The following is a 23,431-nucleotide window of genomic DNA, read 5'->3' on the forward strand; positions in this document are numbered from 1 at the left end:
CATAATATAGCTATTAAGCAACAGACTATTCGTTTTGACTGGCCCCAAACTCTGTCAGTGTTTTCGACCAATATGAGACAAATTTTCCAAAAAAATTCTATGAACTTGTTTCAGGATGAGAACAACTACAAAAGTAGGATTGCAGCTATTCCTGCTTTTCAAAAACATAATGTGTGACCACCCAGATTTTCAAAACAAGCAAATTAGAAGATTATCTGAATCACAAAAATTTTTTCATTTAAATAAAAAAGCATTATTTTAAATCAGTGTTTCTCAACTTGCAACCACCCCCGCCAACATTTTTGATTGTCACAACTGATGAGAAGCGCAGGGAAGAGCTACAGGCATCTAGTGGGTAGAGGCCAGGGCTGTTACAAACACCCTAAGTGCACAGGACAGCACTCCACAATAAAGAAGGCACCACCCCGAACGGTGATAGTGCGGAGATTATGAAATGTTGCTTTAAATGCACTCTTTTTTGTGTATATTTAAGTATTTGAAATTGGTATGTTGCATAGCACCAATCATGACTTAATCAAAACTCGTTTATTTTTTTCATTTTATCTTTTAAATTTCATTTAGTGTGGATCATTTCACCCCAACCCCGGATGAAAATTATTGCCAAATCCCTGACTTTTCTGTTCTTCACTCTTAGGTCCTATGGTCACTGTAATGGGCAAACACAGGCCAAATCCAGGAATTAGAATGTTCAGTCCAGAAAGCTAATCAAAACTCTGAATTTGATTTAATGTCAAATCTTCTCCCTTCCCATAGCTTGAGTTTGGTTCAGGGGGAAGCCTGGTGTGGGATGGGGGATGGGAACTCAGTTGGCATCTCTGTTTCCCTGTTCCTTTAAGTGTTATCCCTCCAGGCCTGGCACACTAGAAGAGAAGAGAAGTAGGAAAGGTCTTACTTAAACTATTACCGTCATCAGCTGGTTTTTCACATTCTGGGTCAGGCAGAAGTTTCAAGATGACTCCCTCATCTCCTGGTGTTTTCATGGGCTCTTCAGAGTTTCCCACTGAACCTTTTAGGGCATAGTATTTTGTCTTTGTCTTTGTCCCAGATTCCTGGCGCAGAGCTTCTAAAATCCCTTGGGATTTCCTGAAAGACAAGAATCTTTGTAATGATAATGAGGTGATGATTAGTAGGCCCTTGGGATGTGGGCTGGTTAGCAGAGAGAAAACCATTATTAGAGGGTTGGGACTTTGGGCCGGCCAGACCTCTGGGGAGGGGAAGTAGGCTGGAGAATAAGTTCAATCACATGACCAATGATTTAATCAATCATACTTATGCAATAAGACCGCCAGTAGAAACTGGACAGAGAGACTCAGTGGAGTTTCCTGCTTGGTGAATATATTGATGTGCAGGAGAGTGACAGACCCTGATTCTACAAGGAGAGGGTGTGGAAGCTCTGCATTGTTTCCCAGACCTCGCCCTATGTATAAAACCATAATCATAAGTACAGCACTTTGCTGAGTTCTGTAAGATTATGGCAAATAATTGATGGGATAGTGGAAACCCCTAAATTTATAGCCAGTTGGTCAGAAGTGCAGGTGATCTGGGGACCTCCAAAGTGCAGGCAGTGTCTTAAGTGAAGGCAGTCTTGTTGGGGACCATGCCCTTAAACCTGTAGAGTCTGATGCTGACTCCAGGTGGTTAGTGGATTGCAAAAGACCCAGTACTTCCCTCTTCCCTTGATAAATTGCAGGATTATCTCTATGAAAGATGGGTCTTTAGCATTTCTTTGTCTTGGAGGCATTCACCTTCAGCTTCTTGCTGTTGGGAGTGCCTTAACTATTCAAGGCAGCTTTAGGTGCTGAGACCCAAGACCACCCACACTGACTCTGTTGGGTGCTGCCCACATCTGGCCCGTGACAAACACTCACACCTCCCTTGCCCTAACAAACTCCTGAAAGAGCAGTATTTTTTTTTTTTTTTTTTTTGCACTCCCACCAAAGCAAGAGGTAGCTCTTCCTGTCAACTCTATGTTTTCTGAGCAGGAGTAGACCTCAGTCTACTATGCCCACAACTGCTGGGCCACAAATTAAGATCCCTGTGTGAGAAACTTCACCAGCTCTCTGTGGAAGCTTCATTAGACTTTATAGGAAGGACATAGAAACTACTCTCACACCTTCTACAGGGAAGAGGTACAGGCTCATAATATAATGACAACTCTGAAAAAAAAAACGGTCACAAATCCCCCTTCCCATTCTCTGGACCCTTCTACAGCCTTAACATGGGTAAGGAAATTAGAATAGGTTCTAAATTATTTCCTCTGAAAATGTGAAAACCTATGGTGATTTGGTCTCTCACTCTGAAATTTCACATTTATTATTTCTTGGTGGCAACTTACTTGGCATTTTAACATCTGTTACATATTTAATTGAAGGCTACAAACAAAGATGAAAACTAGAATAAGAACTTTAAAACAAAAATTATAGGAAATGGAAAGATAATTCTCAATTAGGACAAAACAATCCTGAGTTAATCAGTCAATGGTAGAAACATTAAACTTATAAAAAGTGATTTATAAGAAATTTTTCTGGAAACCTCTATGTTGCTTGATTGTTTTAAATGTCTAAAAATATGCATTGTAATTTGTCATTTCAAGTTTATCAGCTATACAAGATAGTTCATCACACATACAAGATAGGATAGGCTTTCCAAATTCAAAGTAATCACAAAGGGTCTAGTACAATAAATAAAAACAAAACTACACCAAAAAGAGTATCATGAAATTGCAGATGACTATAAATAAAGAAGAAACTGTAAAAGCTTCCAAACAGGAAAAAAAAAAACTAGTTTCCAGACAAAGATTAAAAACTTTAATTGCAACAGAGCTCTCTATGGTATTCCTGGATTCTAAATACAATGGAGCAATTAATTATCTTCCAGCAATTTCCAATCATGCATTCTGTATTCAAACTATCCTTCCAGTGAGAAGGGAGAATTATTGTATTTCTAGGCAAGAATAGTCACCTCCCATACATAGATAGGGTAAGGGCATGCTTTTCCAGATATTGGTTGCCAAAGGAGGAAAGAAACAGTAAACCACAGTGATGTATGTTACTTGTATTCGTGCAGAAGCTTTCAAACCAGCTTCCCAGATCTCTGGACCCCATCCCACCTCACATTTTACTCTTTTGATTGTTGGACTTACAAGTGAGCTAGTAAGAAAGAATTCCACAGAATTTTTGTTGTTGTTGTTAAGACTGAAAATATTTGCATGAGGGAGCACTATACTATGTATTCTATTGTGTAACCAAATATTTCATTACATAGTGACCTCTACTGGGAAGAAGAAATAGATCACCAGGGCTGACAAAGTAAGTAGCCAAATTAATCAGTTTAGTTAAGGAATTGGTTAAATTGGAAAGGCAATGCTGGTCAAATCTGCTACTAAGAATTGTTAAGACCCAATTACACTCTGAATATTTTTATTTTTAAAAAGATTCTGGGAAGTATTTCAAACTTACGTAGGATAGAGAATAATATAATAAATACATACCTGCCACCCACTCTTATCAATGTTAACATTTTTTCATATTTAACTCAGATCTTTTAGTAAAATAATTATATCTTTGTTAGGTCTCTTACATCCCCCTTCCTGAAAACAGTTCCTTCCTCCCCTCTCAAGAGGGCACGACGTGGCCTTCATCTTTCTCAGGAATTTTTTCCTACTTCTCCTTCACATGAATGTATTCATATATACTATAGAGTAACATGTGGCAAGTTTTAAATTTTTACACAAATAGGATTACACACACACACACACACCATTCTGAAGTTTACACTTTTCTGCTCATTGAATTGTCCTGTTATTGTGATCCTGTACCCCCCCTCCCTTAAGGAAAAAAAAAAAAAACCAAAACATTGAGATTTAAACTGGTAAGGAAAACATAGTTCTTCATAATAGAGGTAGGTCCGATTGTTTCCAGTGGGACTCTGTACAGAAATGTTTGAAAATCAGGACAAAGGAGAAAACCAGTAGGAGCTAATATTATGGAGCGCTTACAATATGCCAGACAGAATTTTAAGTGATTTCTTTGGTTCAGTAATTTAATCCACACAGCAACTCTTTAAGACAACTTCTGCAGTGACCTCCACTTTACAAAGAAGGAAATCGAGGTGAAAAGAGGTTACCTAATTTGTAAGTTAACAAGTAGGTCATGCTGCTGAGCGGCCAGCCAGGCCAGGAAGCCAACCCCCTCTGACTCCGGGCTCTCAACTATGTGTAGATGAGGCTTACAAAGAATTGTAATCTAGTGCCGATGTGGATGCGCTTGAATTCTACCAATTTCCCCTCCTTGCAGCTTTCTGAGACTCCTAGCCAGGCCCCAGAGGGTGCTGACAGTGGCTTTCTCCTCTCTATTCTGAAATTTCACTGACCAGAAATTGAGCACCCTTCTCCATGCAAAACCTCTTGGTCCCTTGGCATGAGAAAAACTAAGATTTGTTCTTGACTCCAGAAACGGTAACCTGAGATAAGTCAAATATAATAATTTCTCCAGATCCATTCTTTTAGACAAGGCAAAATATTATCCTTTTCCATTTGAAATAATCTTGTTGTGAGGAAGAACAATTTAATGTGCAGTGACATCCTAAGTCATTAAATAGGTGGATCTAGCAGGGCTATGCACTTATTTGCATAAGTTGATATGCATGAGAGCTTTTGGCTTTAATTCTTTAGCAGAGGGAAAGGGGAAGTAGACCTCTAGGCCCAAGTAAGAGCAACAAGGAAAATAAACTCTGGCTGGTGTCTGCTTCCCCAGGGGAGTCTTCTAGTGAGAAGCAGGAATAGTAGTCACAGCACCTGTTTTCAGGTCCTGGGTCTCTATCTTACTAACTAGCTAACTCACTTACAGGTCATGGGTGACTTAACACCCCTCTGTGCTGTAGGTCCATCCTTTATAAAACTGTAGGATCATAATAGTATCTACCTAATAAACTTGAGGTGAAGATTAAGTGAGACAATACATAAAATGCACCTAGGAAAGTTCCTGGCACCTATTAAACATGCAATAAATGTTAGATGTGGTTGATATGACCATTATTTTCATCATCACCATTAGTATCTAGCTGATGGAACTTGGTCTGATCTCCTAAAGATAAAGGGGGTAAAGATAGAAATGGAAGGCTCTGGGTTTTTTGTGAATGGATACAACAAATCTCAGTGTAGCATTTAGTACTTACTAGCCGAAGTTTTCAAATTCTGTAAAGAATTTCACTGGTAAGAATGTTTTCTATTCTTTTGAGTATCAATTTTCTTCTAGCTATGTCTAAGAAAACTGTATTGAAGGAATCCATTCATTCAATAAATATTAATTGAACACCTACCATGTACAGGCATTTTTCTTTTTTTTTTAAAGATTTTATTTATTTTATTTGAGAGAGAGAGAATGAGAGACAGAGTACGAGAGGGAAGAGGGTCAGAGGGAAAAGCAGACCCCCCGCTGAGCAGGGAGCCCGATGTGGGACTCGATCCTGGGACTCCAGGATCATGACCTGAGCCGAAGGCAGTCGCTTAACCAACTGAGCCACCCAGGCACCCTACAGGCATTTTCCTAAGCACTGGGGATACAGTAGTGGACAAGACAGACAAAATATCTCCCCTCAATAATCTTACATTTTAATGAGAGAAACTGACAATTAAAGGAAAAACCATAAATATGATCAGTTAGTGATATATGCTATGCAGAGTACTGCAGATGAGCGGTATTTAGAAAGAGTGATCAAAGAAAGCTTCTCTGAAGTCCCAACAGTTTATTTTTGCTTTTGTTTCTCTTGCCTCAGGAGACGTATCTAGGAAGAAGTTGCCACAGCCAAATGTCAAAGAGGTTACTGCCTGTGTTCTCCTCTAGGATTTTGATGGTTTCCTGTCTCACATTTAGGTCTTTAATCCATTTTGAATTTATTTTTTGTGAATGGTGTGGATGGAGCTAGAGGGTATTACACTAAGCAAAATAAGTCAGACAGAGTAAGACAAATACCGTATGATATCACTCATATGTAGAATTTAAGAAACCGAATGATCATAGAGGGAAAAGAAAGCGAGCGGCAAACCAAGAAACAGACTCTTCACTACAGAGAACAGATGGTTTACCTGGGGGGAGGTGGGTGGGAGGATGGGTTAAATAGATGATGGGGATTAAGGAGGGCACTTGTTGTGATGAGCACCGGGTGTGGTATGGAAGTGTTGAATTACTAAATTGTACACCTGAAACTAATATTACACTGTATGTTAACTAGAATTTAAACAAAAACTTAAAAAAAAAATAAAGCTTCTCTGAAGAAGGTAGCATTTGAATGCAATGGGTTGGCAAGAGATCTATGCAATTATTTGAGAGAACAATCAAGTCAGAGGGAACAGCAAGTGCAAAGGCCCTGAGACAAGAATGAATGTAGTTTATTTAAGGAGTAGCAAGAAGGTCAGAATGGCTATAGCAGGCTATAGCAAATCATTACAGGTTTTGAGCAGGTGACAAAAAGAAAGACCTTGGTAAAATCAAAGAGATCCATTGGGGGTTACTGGGGTCCGAATGAGATAAGGATCCATGGCTGAGGGTGGAGATGAAGATGACGGTTAGTAGCTACATTCTGGATCTATGCTGAAAGTAGACCCGACCAAAGGTATTGAAGGACTGGACGTGTTCTGCTACATAAAGAAAGGAATTAAGGATGAAGCCTGTGTTTGGGAGCCAATTAATTAGAGCCAATTAATTACCTAAGTGGATGGAGCTGCCATTTTCTGAGGTCCGGGGGAGGAAAACTTTCTTCTCCTCTAGTTTCTTTGGCTGTTCTAATAATTAAAATGACATAAGATAGATTAACAGAAGAAAAAAAAAAACGATTTAATTTTGTACATAAAGGACCTCATAAAAATGAGACTCAAAGAAGTGACCAAAGCAGGCAGGTTTTATACCTTTGAGACAAAGAATCAATAAATTTGTGAAGAATTGACAAGTCAAGGGGTTTTGGGCTTGAAGGAGCAAATGAATGGAGAAGTAACAAGGTTTGTTTATACAGCCTTCTCGGCCCTGAATTCCCTAACTCTGGTGAGAAGGATGCCTTTTACCTTTCATATAGAAATTTTTTCCTGATTTCAGGGGGACAGAGAAGGGTCAGAGTGTCCTTGTACCAGCTGTTTCATAAGTAACTTTAATTCAAAGTAATCAATATCAATCAAAATAATATCAATAATCAGTAATCAAAGTGGCATATTTTAAGGTAGCCTGCCCTGAACCCCATCAGAGGGAAGATAAGGGGTGGATCCAGTTTGACAGGGTGGGGGTTACATTTGGACTTGCCAAATTTAGATGCGTAATAATCCAAGCAGTGATGTGGGGTAGCTCAGCAGAAATGTTAGGGAAGGAGACTTATGTTTGGGTTTCAAAAAGATCTTAAACAATGGGAGGAGAGATCAACTAGAGAATGAATATAGTGAGAATTGAGAAGAGGTTGAAAAGCTGAGGATGAGGTTATTCCAACATTTAGAGTTCAGCGAGACATGACATGGCCAATGGGAATCCTGAGAAGTGGCTAGTGAGGTGTGAGGAAAACCAGAAAGGGATGGCATCCTGTAAGTCAAATACAGAAAACTTGTCAGGAGGAGGGTGTGATCAATTGGTCAGTGATGCTGAGTTTTCCATAACCCTTAGATATCACAGAATAATCTTAATAGCTGATATCTGTATATATCTGTATGGCAGTACACAGTGGCAAAGTATGCTTGCTGGTACAGTAATTATACAGAACATCCTGGAAAAATGAGTGCAGTGATCAATTACGAGACATGCTGGATACTGTGTTTCACTCAGAAGTTCATAATCCATGTTAGTGTATGGATTAGTATGTGGCTCTGAGAAGTCCATGGAAAGGAAAACTGCTACTTTTTTAAAACCAGGAATTTCCCAAATGGGGTGTGTGTGTGTGTGTGTGTGTGTGTGTGTTTAAATCGAGTTTATTGGGAGTAATTCACAAGCAGTAAAATCCAACCATTTTAGGTATACAACTTTATGAGTTTTTATACAATCATGTAACCACCGCCACCCCGACTGATTTTAAATAATGGATCGGGTCAACTCTAGCTCCACTTGGGGAAATGTTTATTGAGGGTTTGTAGAGCACTTTATATTACCCCATTTAACCCTCACACCAGCTCTGAGTTACATACTGATGGGGTTCAGAACATGCTACCCCAAAATGTGGCACCTTGGCATGTTAAAGATCTTAAACGGAAAAAAAATGCGTGTAAATGGCAGAGGTCACTCTGACCTCCCCACCCCCATCACACTTCTTCCCTGAAACAGGCCATAAAACTCCCATGTGAAAGGTCCCCTCCCCGAACCAGAAGGAGGGAAGACATCACTAGAGACAAGGAATTTGGAGCCAAGAAATCTATATAGACAAACCTTGTTAAATTAACCCTTATTTTCCTAGATAATTCTTCACCATTTACTACCTCTAGCCTAAATCCTTTTGTCTGTCAATCCTTCACAAATTTATTTCTTTGTCTGAAAGGTATAAAAGCTTCCTAGTCTGGTCACTTCTTTGGCTCTTCATTTTCTTGTAAAAGCTCCTGTGTACATGTAAACATTCAATAAAGTTTGCATATTTTTCTCTTATGAATCTTTGTCAGTTTAATTTTCAGACACAGCCAGAGACCTGAAGAGTGTTGAGAAAAACTTTTTCCTCCTTTGCAGTACCATTATTTCCTATAAGACAGTAAAAGAGGCATAGAGAAGTAAAGAATCATGTTCAAGGTCACACAAAGCTACTCAGTGAAAGAGGTAGCTTGAACACAAATATTCAAACAAATCCACTTTTCACTTGGCACAGTGGAAAAATAATACTGGGCTAAACTAGCAACAGCTAAGACTACTTATTGAGTCTTTGATCCATCAAGCATCTCTTTAAAGCAGGTGTTGTTATTCTTAACACATAGGAACATAAAGAGGTGTTAAGGGGTAATAATCAATTTGCTTAAGGGTAAAGAGTTAGAAATTGGTGGAGAAAAAATTCAAATCTAGATCTTTCTGAATCCAGAGCCTGAAATTCTAGCTGCATGGTACTGTGCTGTCCTATACGGTGAGAACTTGAAATGTGGCTACTCCAAATTGATCTGTGTATAAATGTAAAATATATGCAGGATTTTGAAGACATTTAAAAAATGTAAAATATCTTAGTAGTTTTTTATACTGATTACATATTAAAACAGTATTTTGGATATACTGGGTTAAATAAACTATGATATTAAAACAATTTCACCTCTTTCTTCTTACTTTTTAAAATGTGGCTCCTAGAAAAATAAAAATTACCTATGTGGCTCATGCACTGCTTTAATAAGTAGAGGCTGTCCATAGAATTTATTGCTTAGTGTTGTGATCAAGAGATTTCCCTTTATTTTTCTATCCAGGGGTATAATACTTCACCGGGATATGTTGTTTTATCCAGAGTTGGTTTATTTCTGGAGCAAACAGGTAGAAACGGGGTTCTTCCTCTGGTCCCCAGCTGTTTGCAGTCATATTCTTTTGCTCCCACACAATGTTACCGCTTTCACTTTTGGCAGATGCATTTCATTAAAAATATTAGCTAATCAATGACTTGTTAAAGGCATACACCAGAAGGTTTTTCTTTTTTTTTAAATAAAGCAGTGAAATACAATGATCATGGGGAGTCAATCCTGGACTCTAGCATTCAACCTGCTGCATCTCCTTGCAGGGAGAGCCAGCACCTCTCTGATGTCCGTATTCTGTCAGCCACATCCCACGTGAATCCTGAAATGCATGTAATACCTCCTAAAATATCTCAAGGGGCTACAAAGGTCTTCTAAATATTTTTAAAGCTCTAAAGAATTAGAATTGGCAAAAATGAACTATCGGGACCTCATCAAGATAAAAAGCTTTTGCACAACAAAAGAAACAGTCAACAAAACCAAAAGACAACCAACAGAATGGGAGAAGATATTTGCAAATGACATATCAGATAAAGGGCTAGTATCCAAAATCTATAAAGAACTTCTTAAACTCAACACCCAAAGAACAAATGATCCAATCAAGAAATGGGCAGAAGACATGAACAGACATTTTTCCAAAGGCATCCATTTGGCCAACAGACACATGAAAAAGTGTTCAACATCGCTCAGCATCAGGGAAATCCAAATCAAAACCTCAATGAGATACCACCTCACACCAGTCAGAATGGCTAAAATTAACAAGTCAGGGAACGACAGATGTTGGCGGGGATGCGGAGAAAGGGGAACCCTCCTACACTGTTGGTGGGAATGCAAGCTGGTGCAACCACTCTGGAAAACAGTATGGAGGTTCCTCAAAAAGTTAAAAATAGAGCTATCATACGATCCAGCAATTGCACTACCGGGTATTTACCCCAAAGATACAAATGTAGGGATCCGAAGGGGTACGTGCACCCCGATGTTTATAGCAGCAACGTCCACAATAGCCAAACTGTGGAAAGAGCCAAGATGTCCATTGACAGATGAACGGATAAAGAAGATGTGGTATATATACACAACAGAATATTAAGCAGCCATCAAAAGGAATGAGATCTTGCCATTTGCAACGACATGGATGGAACTGGAGAGTGTTACGCTGAGTGAAGTAAGTCAATCAGAGAAAGACATGTATCATATGACCTCACTGATATGAGGAATTCTTAATCTCAGGAAACAAACTGAGGGTTGCTGGAGTGGTGGGGGGTGGGAGGGATGGGGTGGCTGGGTGATAGACATTGGGGAGGGTATGTGCTATGGCGAGCGCTGTGAATTGTGCAAGACTGTTGAATCACAGACCTGTACCTCTGAAACAAATAATACATTATATGTTAAGAAAAAAAAAAGAAGAAGATAGCAGGAGGGGAAGAATGAAGGGGGGGAAATCGGAGGGGGAGACGAACCATGAGAGACGATGGACTCTGAAAAAGAAACTGAGGGTTCTAGAGGGGAGGGGGGTAGGGGGATGGGTTAGCCTGGTGATGGGTATTAAAGAGGGCACGTTCTGCCTGGAGCACTGGGTGTTATGCACAAACAATGAATCACGGAATACTACATCCAAAACCAGTGATGTAACGTATGGTGATTAACAAAACATAATAATAAAAAAATCATAATACTGTTACAAATGTATTAATTATCCAGTAGCTATTTTAGGTCATAGACAGTTTTTTTTTAATGCTTTTGAGTCTTAATCGATTTCTTCCATATTTGAAACTCTAACATGGAATCAAAGACTAAAAGGATGAGCTGATTAGACATATTAGGAGTTTGGTGAAACCTTTAAAAAATATTTTCATCCAGTATTAGGAGTATTGTCAGAAAATGGATTCTTTAATAAATATGCAAAACATTAGTTTTGGAACTGCCTTACTTTTAATACCATGGTAGTTTTCACCTAGCTCATATTCCATGTTTCACACACTAGCTTTGAAAGATAAAATGTTACAGCTTCCTTCACCTCCCCCCACCCCCATGAGAGTTCCTTTGAGAGGAAATTATCTAATTCTTGATCTACTTATAAATAATCCTAGAATTTTTACAAAAAGCACCTATTGCTGCATCATGAGACAACTGGTATCTCATGCCATTTATTCAGAGTTGTATCTTTTTTTCATTTGCTGTTAAAGAGTTATATTCAACATTCAAATATTTATTGAACACATACCTTGTGCCATGTACTGTGTCAGATGCTGGGTATGCATTGATGAATGAAAGACTCTATCCTAATAGAACTTGAGTCCTGTGAGCTCAGAAATTCTGTGAAAGCTAGGAGATGTATAACCAAATTGAGTGCTATTAGTTTTGCCAACATTTAACATGTTCTTGTCAAATTTTTAAATAAATGTTATACAAAGATAATCTAGGTTTTGATGTATATGCAGAAAAAGAGTCTGTTTTTCTTTTCTAAGTATCTGCATAGACACTCAGAGCAGTGTCTACACGATGCATACAAAAAAAAAATCAGTGTTTTATCAGAGCTGGATCTAGTTTCTGGCTTAATTTAAAATTATTAACTGAAGATAACACTTTATGGTATGGGATTTCAGTTCTTTATAAAAACTCTAAGAGGTTTAACTACCTTCTTAACAAAAATTCCAGCTCCATCTTTACATCAAGCAAATCTGATTGTCCAAAATGGTACCATAGATCTTTTAATATGTAACGTATTAATAGGCAACCTGCTCTGTAAAATTGTTCATAAGCCATATTTTAAAGGTTAAAAAGTCAATTTGCTCCCTTTGCAGTGTAACTTCTAACATTTCTGCTATGTGGTGGGGATTGATTTAGAAGAGAGGAGGCAAAGGATATTACAATAGAAGAAATGTTTTTATGAGTTAACCTTTTAATGGCAACTATATGTGAATAAACATAATTAAATTAAAAAAATTGTCTAAAATAATCTGTTCCTTCCTGAAACCTGCTTCGTTTTAGTTCTAAACACTCCTTTAGTCCTTGGTATTAATTTATTGATTCTGAAAAAGGAAGAAGTCTTCATAAGTAAGAGTGTGCTTCTTTACTGTTATTATTGTGTGTATGTGTGTGTGTGTGTATGTGTGTGTGTGTATTTACCAGTAGTGTCCACTCCCTCAAAGTGGCATGGCAATCTGGCCCTTATCTAGTATCATTTTATTTCTGTGGTTCAGTAGCTATCAATCCTGTTTCAGTATTGGAATCAACTGGGGAAATTTTGAAAAACACAAGTGCTCAAACTTTGCCCCTAGAAATTCTGATTTAGTGAATCTGAAGTCTACCTCAGCCAACTGAGAAAATCTGATGCACAACTGAAGTTGAGAACTATTTGTGAGGACAGTAAAACTAGTGTTTTATGCTCCATAAAGCTTACTTTTAAAAAAGGAATTAGTGTGCACCCAGCCTTCTCTTCTGTCCTCTCTGCCTGCAAGGATAGAAAGACCTCTGTTCAAACCTTCTCACCAAAATATCATTGGCTTAGACCCTTTCCCTCCACCAAACTCCTATTAGGGTTACTATAGACATCATTCATTAGTCTGATGTCTATGTACAGTGTGTGTATGTGTGCATGAGTGTGTCCCAACTGGTTTATGATTCTTGAAGGAGAGGGATAACATCTTTATGTTTACCATGCACCATTCTAGCCAAGTGCACTTCACACAAGAGGTACTTCATAAAAAAGGATGTTTTAAAAGTACATAAGATGACCCCCAACTGACAATGGTTCAACTTATGATTTTTCAACTTCATGATGGTGTGATTCAGTAGAAACCGTACTTTGAATTTTGACTTTTGATCTTTTCCCACTAGCAGTATTTGGTAAGATATTCTCTCATGACCCCAGGCAACAGCAAGCTGAAGCTCCCAGTCAGCCATGTGATCACAAGGGTAGACGACCAATATACTTAAAACCATTTTGTACCTATACAACCATTCTATTTTTTACTGTCAGTATAGTATTCGTAAATTACATGATCGATTCAACACCTTATTATAAAATAGACTTTGTATTAGATGATTTTGCCCAACTGTAGGCTAATGGTGTTCTGAGCACTTTTAAAGTAGGCTAAGCTATGATGTTCAGTAGGTTACATGTATTAAATGCATTTTTGACTTAACAATATTTTCAACTTATGATGGGTTTATTGGGACAGAACCCCATCGTAAATCAAGGAAAATCTGTATGTAATTTGGATAATGAAAAGACATTTATAAGTACAGAAATAAAATAGTTTATGTTATTCATAATGAGACCATTAGCTTATAGTAGTGACAAATTTTCAACATGGTAAACATAATTTAAGAAACTTACGGGTTTCAAAGTGTTCCTTAGAAAACAGTCCAAGGCAAAAACAGTCTTGGGAATTGCTACAACCTGGGGAATGCCATCTAGACTTTATGGGACTCTATATTAGTTAGCTTGGGCTCCATATAAAATATCACAGCCTAGGTAGCTTAAACAACATACATTTATTTTCTCACAGTTCTGGAGGCTGGCAAGTCAAGATCAAGGTACTGGCTGATTTGGTTCCTGTTGAGGACTCTCTTCCTGGCTTGCAGACGGCTACCTTCTCACTGCATCTTCCCATGGCTGGGGAGAGAAAGAGGGTAGAGAGCTCTCTGGTGTCTCTTCTTACAAGGATGCTAATCCTACAGGATCAGGTCCTCACCATTATGACCTTACTTAACCTTACTTACCTCTTTATAGGCCCAATCTCCAAGTACAGTAACATTGAGGGTTAGGGTTTCAATAGATGAATTTGAGGTTGGGGCTGGGTGATACAATTCAGTCCATAGAAGCATCTTTCCACAGCATCTTTGTCCGGTGATCAGCCAGCCATTACACCAATGATTCTAGTGGTGAGAAATCACTACCTGGCAATACTTCATTGTGGAAACGCTCTAATGGTTAGAAAGCACATATGATATGAAGTCACATTTGTATTCCCAAAACTTCAGTCTTTGGTTCATGATGTGCTCTTAGGAACATCCCAAAACAAATCTAATCTCTACTCTCATAACACTCCTTTAACTAAAGATAAGTGTAGCAGTTATGGATCTCAATCTGCAAATTCAAGTTTGCAAGAAATATAATCTCTTAATTTTACCCAAGGAGGACTTCAAAATCACACTCAAAATCACACATTTTCTCTTGACTCACCCAGTCCTTCACCTCAAACTACTAGATCCATCTCCTGAAAAGCCGTCATGAAGGAAATGATACCTTATAAACTTTTCTGCCAAAAAAATTTTTCCCCATCTCAGAATGTTTACTAATTACATAAGATTTCCTGAAATGCCATGTGTTTGATTTATCTATCATACCATTAAATTAAAATACATACAGCTTAAGTGTTATTGGGACTTTATATATTACAAGTTTTATTGTAGCTATTTTACACTGATCACAGCTGTTTTTTCTGATCATAGCCGTGTCAAACTATTATTTCAGAAGAATAAATCTACCATCCAAGTTGATGGGCAGGTTTAAAAAATTAATAACTTTTTTTCTTTTATGAGACCTCCTCATCCAGGCCTATTTTCTGGCCCACAATGCAATAAAACTCTGTATTATTGATTTTCTGGTGAGATAAAATTTTAAAATAATTTTTGATCCATCCTATTAGGCCAGTCCTTCTTAAATGTTCTTCAGTGAAATACCAGTAAGGGAAGAGGACAGAGAGTGCAATATGTACCTGGAAGTAGCCCCTAAACTAAAATTTTGTTGATGATTATGATGAAATCTTAATGAAATTATTCACCTCATTTCATTATATAGCATTGCTTTAAAATAGTAAAAAATGTTTCATTTCCCTGACCCTTTCAGTAAATGGACGCTTTAGGAAAATATGTTTACTTTGTGGCTTTGAACAAATTGGTGCTATACCTAAGAATAACCCTTAACTCCAGGCTGGGAAGAAGTGGAGGCTTGGCCTCCACAAGCAGGCCCCATGTGAGAGACTTGAATGACAAAAAAGTTTCAGTTTGGAAACCTGGGGTTTGTTTGCTATGCTCATAATGTACATTAACCCTTATTCCCTTAGACCCTGTTCCCCTGTACTGTTTGTAAACAGGACTCACTTTCTATGGGACCATTAAAGCCTGAAGGTGCAATCCCTTCCGACTCATCACTGTCTTCCAGATAGTCCAAATATCCCGCTTTTCCAGCTAATATTGAGCACTTATTATGTACCTGGTTTCCTTTTAAACTCTTTACATTTGTCAAGTCTTTAATCTGCCCAAAAAATCTATGATGAAGGTATTATTATTATGCCCAATATACAGAAGAGAAAACTGAGATATAACTCACCCAAGGTCACCCAGCTAGTGGATAACTGGCAGCGGACATTCCAACCTAGGCATTCTTAACGGCTACAATATAGTCCTTTAAATGACTCAACATTTAAACTATGCCCTTAAGGCAATAACAAATGTGTAAAATTAAAACACATAAAACCTTGATAATGTTGGATGTGTTATAAAGAAAAAGGTTTTTAAGGTAGACTTTTTATTCATATCGAATATTGAGAAGTGCATAAATCATGTTCAAAATGCCTATCACGCACGTAGAGAAACAATATAACCAGAGCCCCGTTCCCTCTTATGCTCTAAGTTTCAAAGTTCAAAATAACTATTCACTTATTGTTTAAAAGCTGAATTCCATAATCTATTATAAAACCCTAATTAAATTCATTTCCATAATAATATACTCTTTCTGGAGCAGTGATCCTCAAAATGTGGTCCCCAGACAAGCAGCCTAGCATCATCTGGGAACTTGTTAGACTTGCAAATTCAAGGATCTCAATCCAGACCTACGGAACAGAAACTCTGGGAGTGGAGCCCAGCGATTATGTGTTAACAAGCCCCCGAGCTGATTGTGATGCACGCTCAGACTGGAGGGGCAGGGATGTTAAGTCCGTTGGAATGGTTTTAGTTGGTGATTGCGTACTGTCTCAGGTGAATACTAGCGTATAAAGCATTACCCTTGAATAACGGTGACAAGTTCTAATAACCTACCTCTTTGAAGTACACTGCAGGTAAAATGCTTTTCTATTTTAACTAACCATGTTTCCATCCCCGTCGATATTGCATTTTATCAGGAGTATAAAGCAGGCCCCTTACTTCCTAACCGGTCCCCTACCGGTAGCTCAATCAGCAGTAGTCCAGTTTACCTACAGAGCCCGGCCCCAGTGTGGCTGGGAATTTACCCAGAGGCGGGAGCAGGCCTCGGCCAATCAAAAGCAAGGCTCAAGTCGCTCGCCCATTCTGGCTGTGTGATTGGTGGTTTCCCACCGGCGGAAGAGACCCTTGGGGGCACCGCCCAGGGTCCTCCAGCGCAAGCCAATCGTCGCTCGGCGCCTGGAGGGGCGGGCCACCGCGAGTAATTTAACATGGCGGAAAATGCCACCGTAGAGGCTCCGAGCCCGCGGGGGTGTGCGGATGGGGAGGACGCAGAGCCCCAAGAGGAGGGGATGGCAGAAACGCCGAGAGATGATCAGGAGCAATTTGAGTGCCAGGAACTGCTCGAGTGGCAAGTGCAGGTGGGGGGCCCCGAGGAAGAAGAGGACGCGGGCCCGGTGGCCGAGGCCGAGGCCGAGGCGGTAGCTGCCGGCTGGATGCTCGATTTCCTCTGCCTGTCTCTTTGCCGGGCCTTCCGCGACGGCCGCTCCGAGGACTTCCACCGGACCCGCGACAGTGCCGAGGGTGAGTGCTGGGCGCGACCGGCGGGTGGCTGCGCTGGGGCCGGGGGCGTCGACGCGCAGCGGGGCGAGAACCGCGGCGGACGGTCGAGGCCCGGTTTGCGGCGCAGTACGCCTAGTGCGGTCGGGGGACCGGGGCTCTGAGGTGAACGTTGATTCGAATCCCGCATCCGCCTATTTCCAGCCTCTCCGTTTTTCTCAGATTCTGTTTTTCTCTTCAGTAAAAAGAATAAGACTCCCATTTTAGAATTGACACAGGTTTCAGTGAGTGAAAAATGTATAAAATTGCCCAGTGTCCCAAGTCCTTTTTCTTCTTTGGCGCTTGTAATTGTTGTTTCTTTCGACTCAGGTATTCCCGTGATGGCATTTATGAAGCGGTCACAGTGGCCTCCAAGTGACCCAAGCATCGGCGTTTTCTATTATTTTGTGAGCTTTTAAAGTCCCATTTGGGCTGCTTGCACAGTATAGGCTGCAGAATAAAAATAACTGTCAATGAAATGTACTCCCTAGACAACACAGACTGTAACTGATGGACAAAGACACAGACTCAGAGAAGACTAGCCTGGCTTTTTCAGTGATAACAGAAAGATGCTCTGCTATTTAATATAAAATTAAATACTTCAGAAAACTATATTAACACATTTCATCTTCATGGCCATCCCATTCCTTAGGCAAGTAATTTTAGTTTATAGAGGAATGGACTAATTAAGCAACCTCAAACATTGGTAGGTTAGAAGGAATGTTCCACACTTGTGCCCTATCTTCCAATTCAAGAACCCTTCCTCCAACTCTATCAGAACACTGGAACCATGGTTAATTAACATTAGGGAGAAAGTTAAATCCTAAATTGGTTTATTATAGTGATTTATTTAAAAAGTCCACTTTGGGGAAGAGGGTAGAATTATCTCTGTAGAATTATCTCAAAATGAATTTGAGTTGGAAACACCAGTATGACCTCCTGTTTGCCTTCATACAGGTATGGATGGTGTTCAGAGGCAAAATTCAACCAAGTGAATTTGCAGATCTAATTGCAGATAAGCAATTTCATGAATTGGGCAGACAGCATCCCACCTAGCAAGTAGGGGGGAGCTTGGAGTTGTACAAAATGGAAGATTTTTAAAGGAAGGAGGGTGGGGCAAGAAAGTTATTAGCAAAAGAAAAGGATTGTTCCAGGCTAGGTACTTTCCCTTAGGAGGAAGGGGGTCTTATGCAAATTAACTCCTCTTCCTTTGGGGGATGGAGAGGACCCACTCCGCAGATTCTCTGGCTCCAGTCACAAAATTCCTTACCAGCAGGTTAAGACTATATTTCTGGGGGAGGTTGAAAGTGCAGTTAGATTTGGTGTTAAGCCCCAGTTTGGGCCAGTGGTTTTCTTTTAACAGTGGTTACATATAGAAGTATATATGGGTATTTCTATACATATCTAGACACAGGTTAGTATATACTCATATATTTCCTTGTTCTATTGGAAGGGCACAGAAGCGGGCGCCTGGGTGGCTCAGATGGTTAAGCGACTGCCTTCGGCTCAGGTCATGATCCTGGAGTCCTGGGATCGAGTCCCACATCGGGCTTCCTGCTCAGCGGGGAGTCTGCTTCTCCCTCTGACCCTCCCCCCTCTCATATACTCTCTCTCTCTCTCTCATTCTCACTCTCAAATAAATAAAATCTTTAAAAAAAAGAAAGAAAGGGCACAGAAGCAATGTAACCCTAAATAGCAACCTAGCACTTGAGTCTTGGTTTCTAATACCATCCTTAAGAAAGACAGCTAGAGCTCTTTGGAGAAATGGCCTGGTTCTGGGACTGGGACAGGAAATGTGCAAGATGAACCTGGAGCATCTTGTGCCAGAAAGTAAAGCCATAGTGGTGGCAGTACAAAGGGACAGGAACCAACTGCAAGAGCTCCCAATGGGCAGAGCAACTCAAGCAAGGAAATAGTTTGGATTAGAACCCAAAGGTCAAATAATTATCTGTGAGCCCATAATGATGTAAATAAATGATGGAGAAAATAAATAAATGGGAGAAGAAACAAATCTCATGCAGAAGAATTCAAGTAATTTATGTAGCTACTATGTCCTCAAGGAGGTGAAGTGTAACACCCCACTTCTGTGCTGTGCATAGTGACTTTATTCTGAAGACTACAGTATGAAATTGGAGGGAGGATAATTTTACAGGAGAGAAACCTGACAAACACTACTTCATACCTAGGCAATCAAGGTCAACAGGAACAGTGACAGTTGGTAGTATGTACACTTTATGTGATGTGTCAAATATGGAACTTCTTTGATCTTTCTCCCAAAACCCCTTAGTCAAATTGTAAGAAAAACATCAGACAAACTGCAATACAGAATGCCTCAAAACTGCCAAGGTCATCAAAACCAAGGAAAGTCTGAGAAACTTTCATAGCCAAGAGATGCCTAAAGAGACATGGTAACTGAATGTAATGTGTCCTGGGTGGGATCTGCAGCAGAAAAGACATGAAGTAAAAACTAAGGAAATCCGAATAAAGCATGGACTTTAGTTAAGAATGTATTAATTCTGGCTTGTTAATGTATATATTTCACGCTAATATAAGATGTTACTAGTAGGGGAAACTGGGTGGAGGGTATATAGGACTTATATCCTCACAATAATTCTGTAAATTAAAAACCATTCTAAAAAATAAAGACTCCTTTTGAGGTTCTAGATCAAGACCCAAGGAATAATCTAGGCCGCCTCTTACTATTTTAAGGTTAAGGGCACAGAAACCCAGAGAAAGTAAACTATTTTTAAAGTTGTACTGCTAATCAGTGACATAAATTGTGAACATAGTGTTGTCTCTGTGTTTCCATTTTTGACTGAAAGGACTCCCTTTTATCTTCTATAGGATTTCATTTATTACACTTTCAACGTTGTAAAAATACACAACTCTTGATGCTTTCTAGAAAATTCTTAGTTCTTTCATTCTGACTCAGAATTGTTCTCACACCTCACTTAACTCAGATAATGCCTTTTCCAGACTGTTATTCCTAACTTGTCTTTGTCCATGGGAAGCAGTGTAAGATAGTGGTTAAGAGCATGGGCTCCAGAATAAATTGTCTGAATTTGATTCCTGGTTCTGCTACTTCCTAGCTGTAAGACCTGACGCAAGTTACCTTTTGGTACCTCAATTTCCTCATCTGTAAAATGGTGATAATAGTATCTACCTCACAGAGCTGTTGATAGGTATAAAGCAAGGATTCTCAACCTCAGCACTGTTGACATTTTGCACCACATAATTCTTGTTCTGTGTATGCATGAGAGTGGAGGGGGGTGAAGGTGGGGCTTCTCCTGTACGTTGTAGGATGTTTAGCAGCTCCCCTGACCTCAACTACGAGATGCGAGGAGCATCCCCCTTCCACTCATGATCAGAATTGTCTTCAGACACTGCCAGATGTCCTCAAGGGGACAGGAATGACCTCTAGTTGAAAATCACTGGTGTAAAGTGCTTAGACTAGTGCCTGGTATTGTAAGTGCTTAAATATGGTTGCTATTGTAGCTAGTCATTAGATTTCCCTACTCATTAGATTTCCCTAATGTGTTTTTCTGTCAGCAATGTTTGGTTACAGGTGAGGAAAAAACAGATAGCAAGGTTCAACCAGGTTTTCATTGTTTTTGTTTTGTTTTTTGTCTAGCAGGTACAAAGAACAGAAGGGCAGGGGTGTATAAGAGATTTGTAGTTACTGCGTAGTGGACTAAATTGAACGCGGAAGGAAGTGAAGATAGAGATCTGACTTCTCTAGAATAGAGTAGATTCATTTGTTTTGCTTCTGTACCATACTTTTAACCTTTGTGGCATTAAAATTTTATTTAATAACTTGCATAAATTTTGGGTTATGTCTTCTCAAGCTCAAACCTTCCTGAGGGGCAGGGGCTGACTGTCTTTTTTTTTTTGTAATATTTTATTTATTTATTTGACAGAGAGACAGCGAGAGAGGGAACACAAGCAGGGGGAGTGGGAGAGGGAGAAACAGGCTCCCTGCTGAGCAAGGACCCCCTCCCCCCCAGATGCGGGGCTCATGACCTGAGCCCAAGGCAGATGCCTAATGACAGCCACCCAGGCGCCCCAGGGGGCTGACTGTCTTATCAGCCCCTAACATTGACTAGCAGTGGATGTTTAATAAATATTGAATGAATTGTTTAAGTTTTATATAAATTTTGTGCTCTCTCTGAATCCTGTTTAATTAAATTGTGGCTGTATTTGGTCCAGATAATCTCTAGTATAGTATAAGATTATGCTATTTTTGAATTGAGGAAACAAATACAAATAAATGTATTTGTCTTTTATCTCCTTAGTAGCTGCAGGACTGCTTTTTGGTTTTGCTAGTTGATTTAATCTTTACATACACCAACCAAGCCCTGGGTGAAGTATAACAGTGGCATCTTCAGGTTTTACTTTAAACATTATTTCCTCAGAAAAGCTTTCCTATCTTCTCCCTCCAGCTATACTAAAACACACTCTCAGGTTTGTTATATTGCACCCACAGCATTCCTTGTCTTTTTCAGTTTTCTCCATGTTTTTACTTTAATTGCTTAATCATTTGTCTTTCATTTCTACATAGTATATGTGCTGCCAAAGCAAGCACTTTCATCTCTACATAGTTAATAAATTCACTGAGGTCCAGGATTTTACACACCATTATACTCACTGCCTAACATAACATCTGGGTGGGCACTCAAATATTTGGGAGATTAATATTAATAAATGTGTTTGTTTTTATACATCTGCAATTTTATTTCTTCCTTGGAGTTAGGATTGTGGAGAAACAGGTTTTGTTGGAGAAATAAACTTTTTTGCTGAAATTGTATCCTGAAAGTTTTAAACCAATAGCAGAAGGGGAAGATAGGTAGTTGGTAAACTGGGGCCTAAAGTTGCTACCCCCTTTCCATGTCTGCCCCCATGACTTCCTGTCCCAAACCAAATTACTATAGGGAAGGGAACTATTATCTTAATTTTGCTCAGTTGGTAATCTAGACAGGAGACTGAGAAGGGGGTGACCACAAGTTCCCAAGAATGAAGGGCATAAGTCCATTCATTGTACATCTCTGTCTGACGTACAATCCTTAAGACCTCTGTCAAAGGGTAAAAGATAGCTAGATGGACTCGATTTGTTTCCAGACCTTTTCCAGAGCTTTTCTGTCCAGCTGTCACCAACGAACAAAGCGAAAACCAAGGCCACACCCACGACAGCCCCTTTGAATTTCCAGAATAAGTGTTGTTATATTAGAGCTGAGTGGCAGCTTTTGAACATTCCTCTTAGATGAGCTGAATATGATTTTTTTTAAGATTTTATTTATTTATTTATTTGAGAGCGAGAATGAGAGAGAGAGCATGAGAATGGGGAGGGTCAGTGGGAGAAGCAGACTCCCCGCTGAGCAGGGAGCCCGATGTGGGACTCAATCCCGGGACTCCAGGATCGTGACCTGAGCCGAAGGCAGTCGCTTAACCAACTGAGCCACCCAGGTGCCCGAGCTGAATATGATTCTTTTCCACATGTCCTGAGGAACCACACTCGAGGTGGTTTTAGCCTGGGAGTTAGAACATGGAGCGCCTTCTGCCACCACAAACTCTTCCACCAGCCCGCATGGCAGGTCTGACGTGCTCACTTCTACGCTTGCCCAGGAGCTTCTGCTTAGCAGAGCATTATAGCAGAGTGTTAAGGTGAAAGCGCAGAGCAACAAGCAGAGGTGGCTGCCCTGAGGGAGGCCATGCCTCCCTGGGCCCGTAGGCCTGGGGTGCTTAGTGTCACACCCATCTGTTGGGACAGCAGGACCAGCTTGACTGGCCTCCTGCCTCCCTGTGGCACTTATACTGCAGGTCAGGACTTCCAGGTCAGTGCTGCAGAATTCTGGAGTTGCCTATTGGGGTAGAGGCTTTATTGCAACATCCCCATGGCAAGAAAGGCCAACACACGTTTGTTGGATTGGGCTGTGAGCTCACTTCTTTGGACCCGCAGGGCCCTTAGGAAAGGCTCAGGGCCTAGGGTCTAGCACCCCGTCACCACCTGGGCCATCCCTGTTGCGGCCATCTTGCCCCAATAAATATGTTTTTTTTTAAGTTTTTGTAAACTTAACAGACTCACTTAACTGAAACCTTGACCAAAATAATATAAAATATTTCCTATAATATTAGGAGTTTTAAGGTATAAAGCTTCCAGCTAATGATTTGACACATTTTACAGTTTGAATCTAAATCTCCCTTTTTGTTAGTATAGAGTGCTACCTGTGGAAG

The 23,431-nt window shown here is 39.9% G+C and overlaps 1 protein-coding gene across 3 annotated transcripts in view; it reads left to right on the forward strand.

Moving 5' to 3' along the window:
• The first annotated feature begins 16,836 nt into the window (after positions 1 to 16,836).
• Positions 16,837 to 23,431, forward strand: part of TERF1 (telomeric repeat binding factor 1) — a 34,413-nt gene continuing 27,818 nt past the window's right edge. For all 3 annotated transcript variants that reach the window (XM_027617312.2, XM_027617322.2, XM_027617331.2), the window contains exon 1: positions 16,837 to 17,188. In XM_027617312.2, the coding sequence (XP_027473113.1) occupies positions 16,876 to 17,188 (313 nt within the window). In that variant the 5' untranslated portion in view covers positions 16,837 to 16,875. The remainder of the gene's footprint in view (positions 17,189 to 23,431) is intronic.

The sequence above is a fragment of the Zalophus californianus genome, chromosome 4 (genome assembly GCF_009762305.2).
Source record: "Zalophus californianus isolate mZalCal1 chromosome 4, mZalCal1.pri.v2, whole genome shotgun sequence".
Classification (NCBI taxonomy): Eukaryota; Metazoa; Chordata; class Mammalia; order Carnivora; family Otariidae; genus Zalophus; species Zalophus californianus.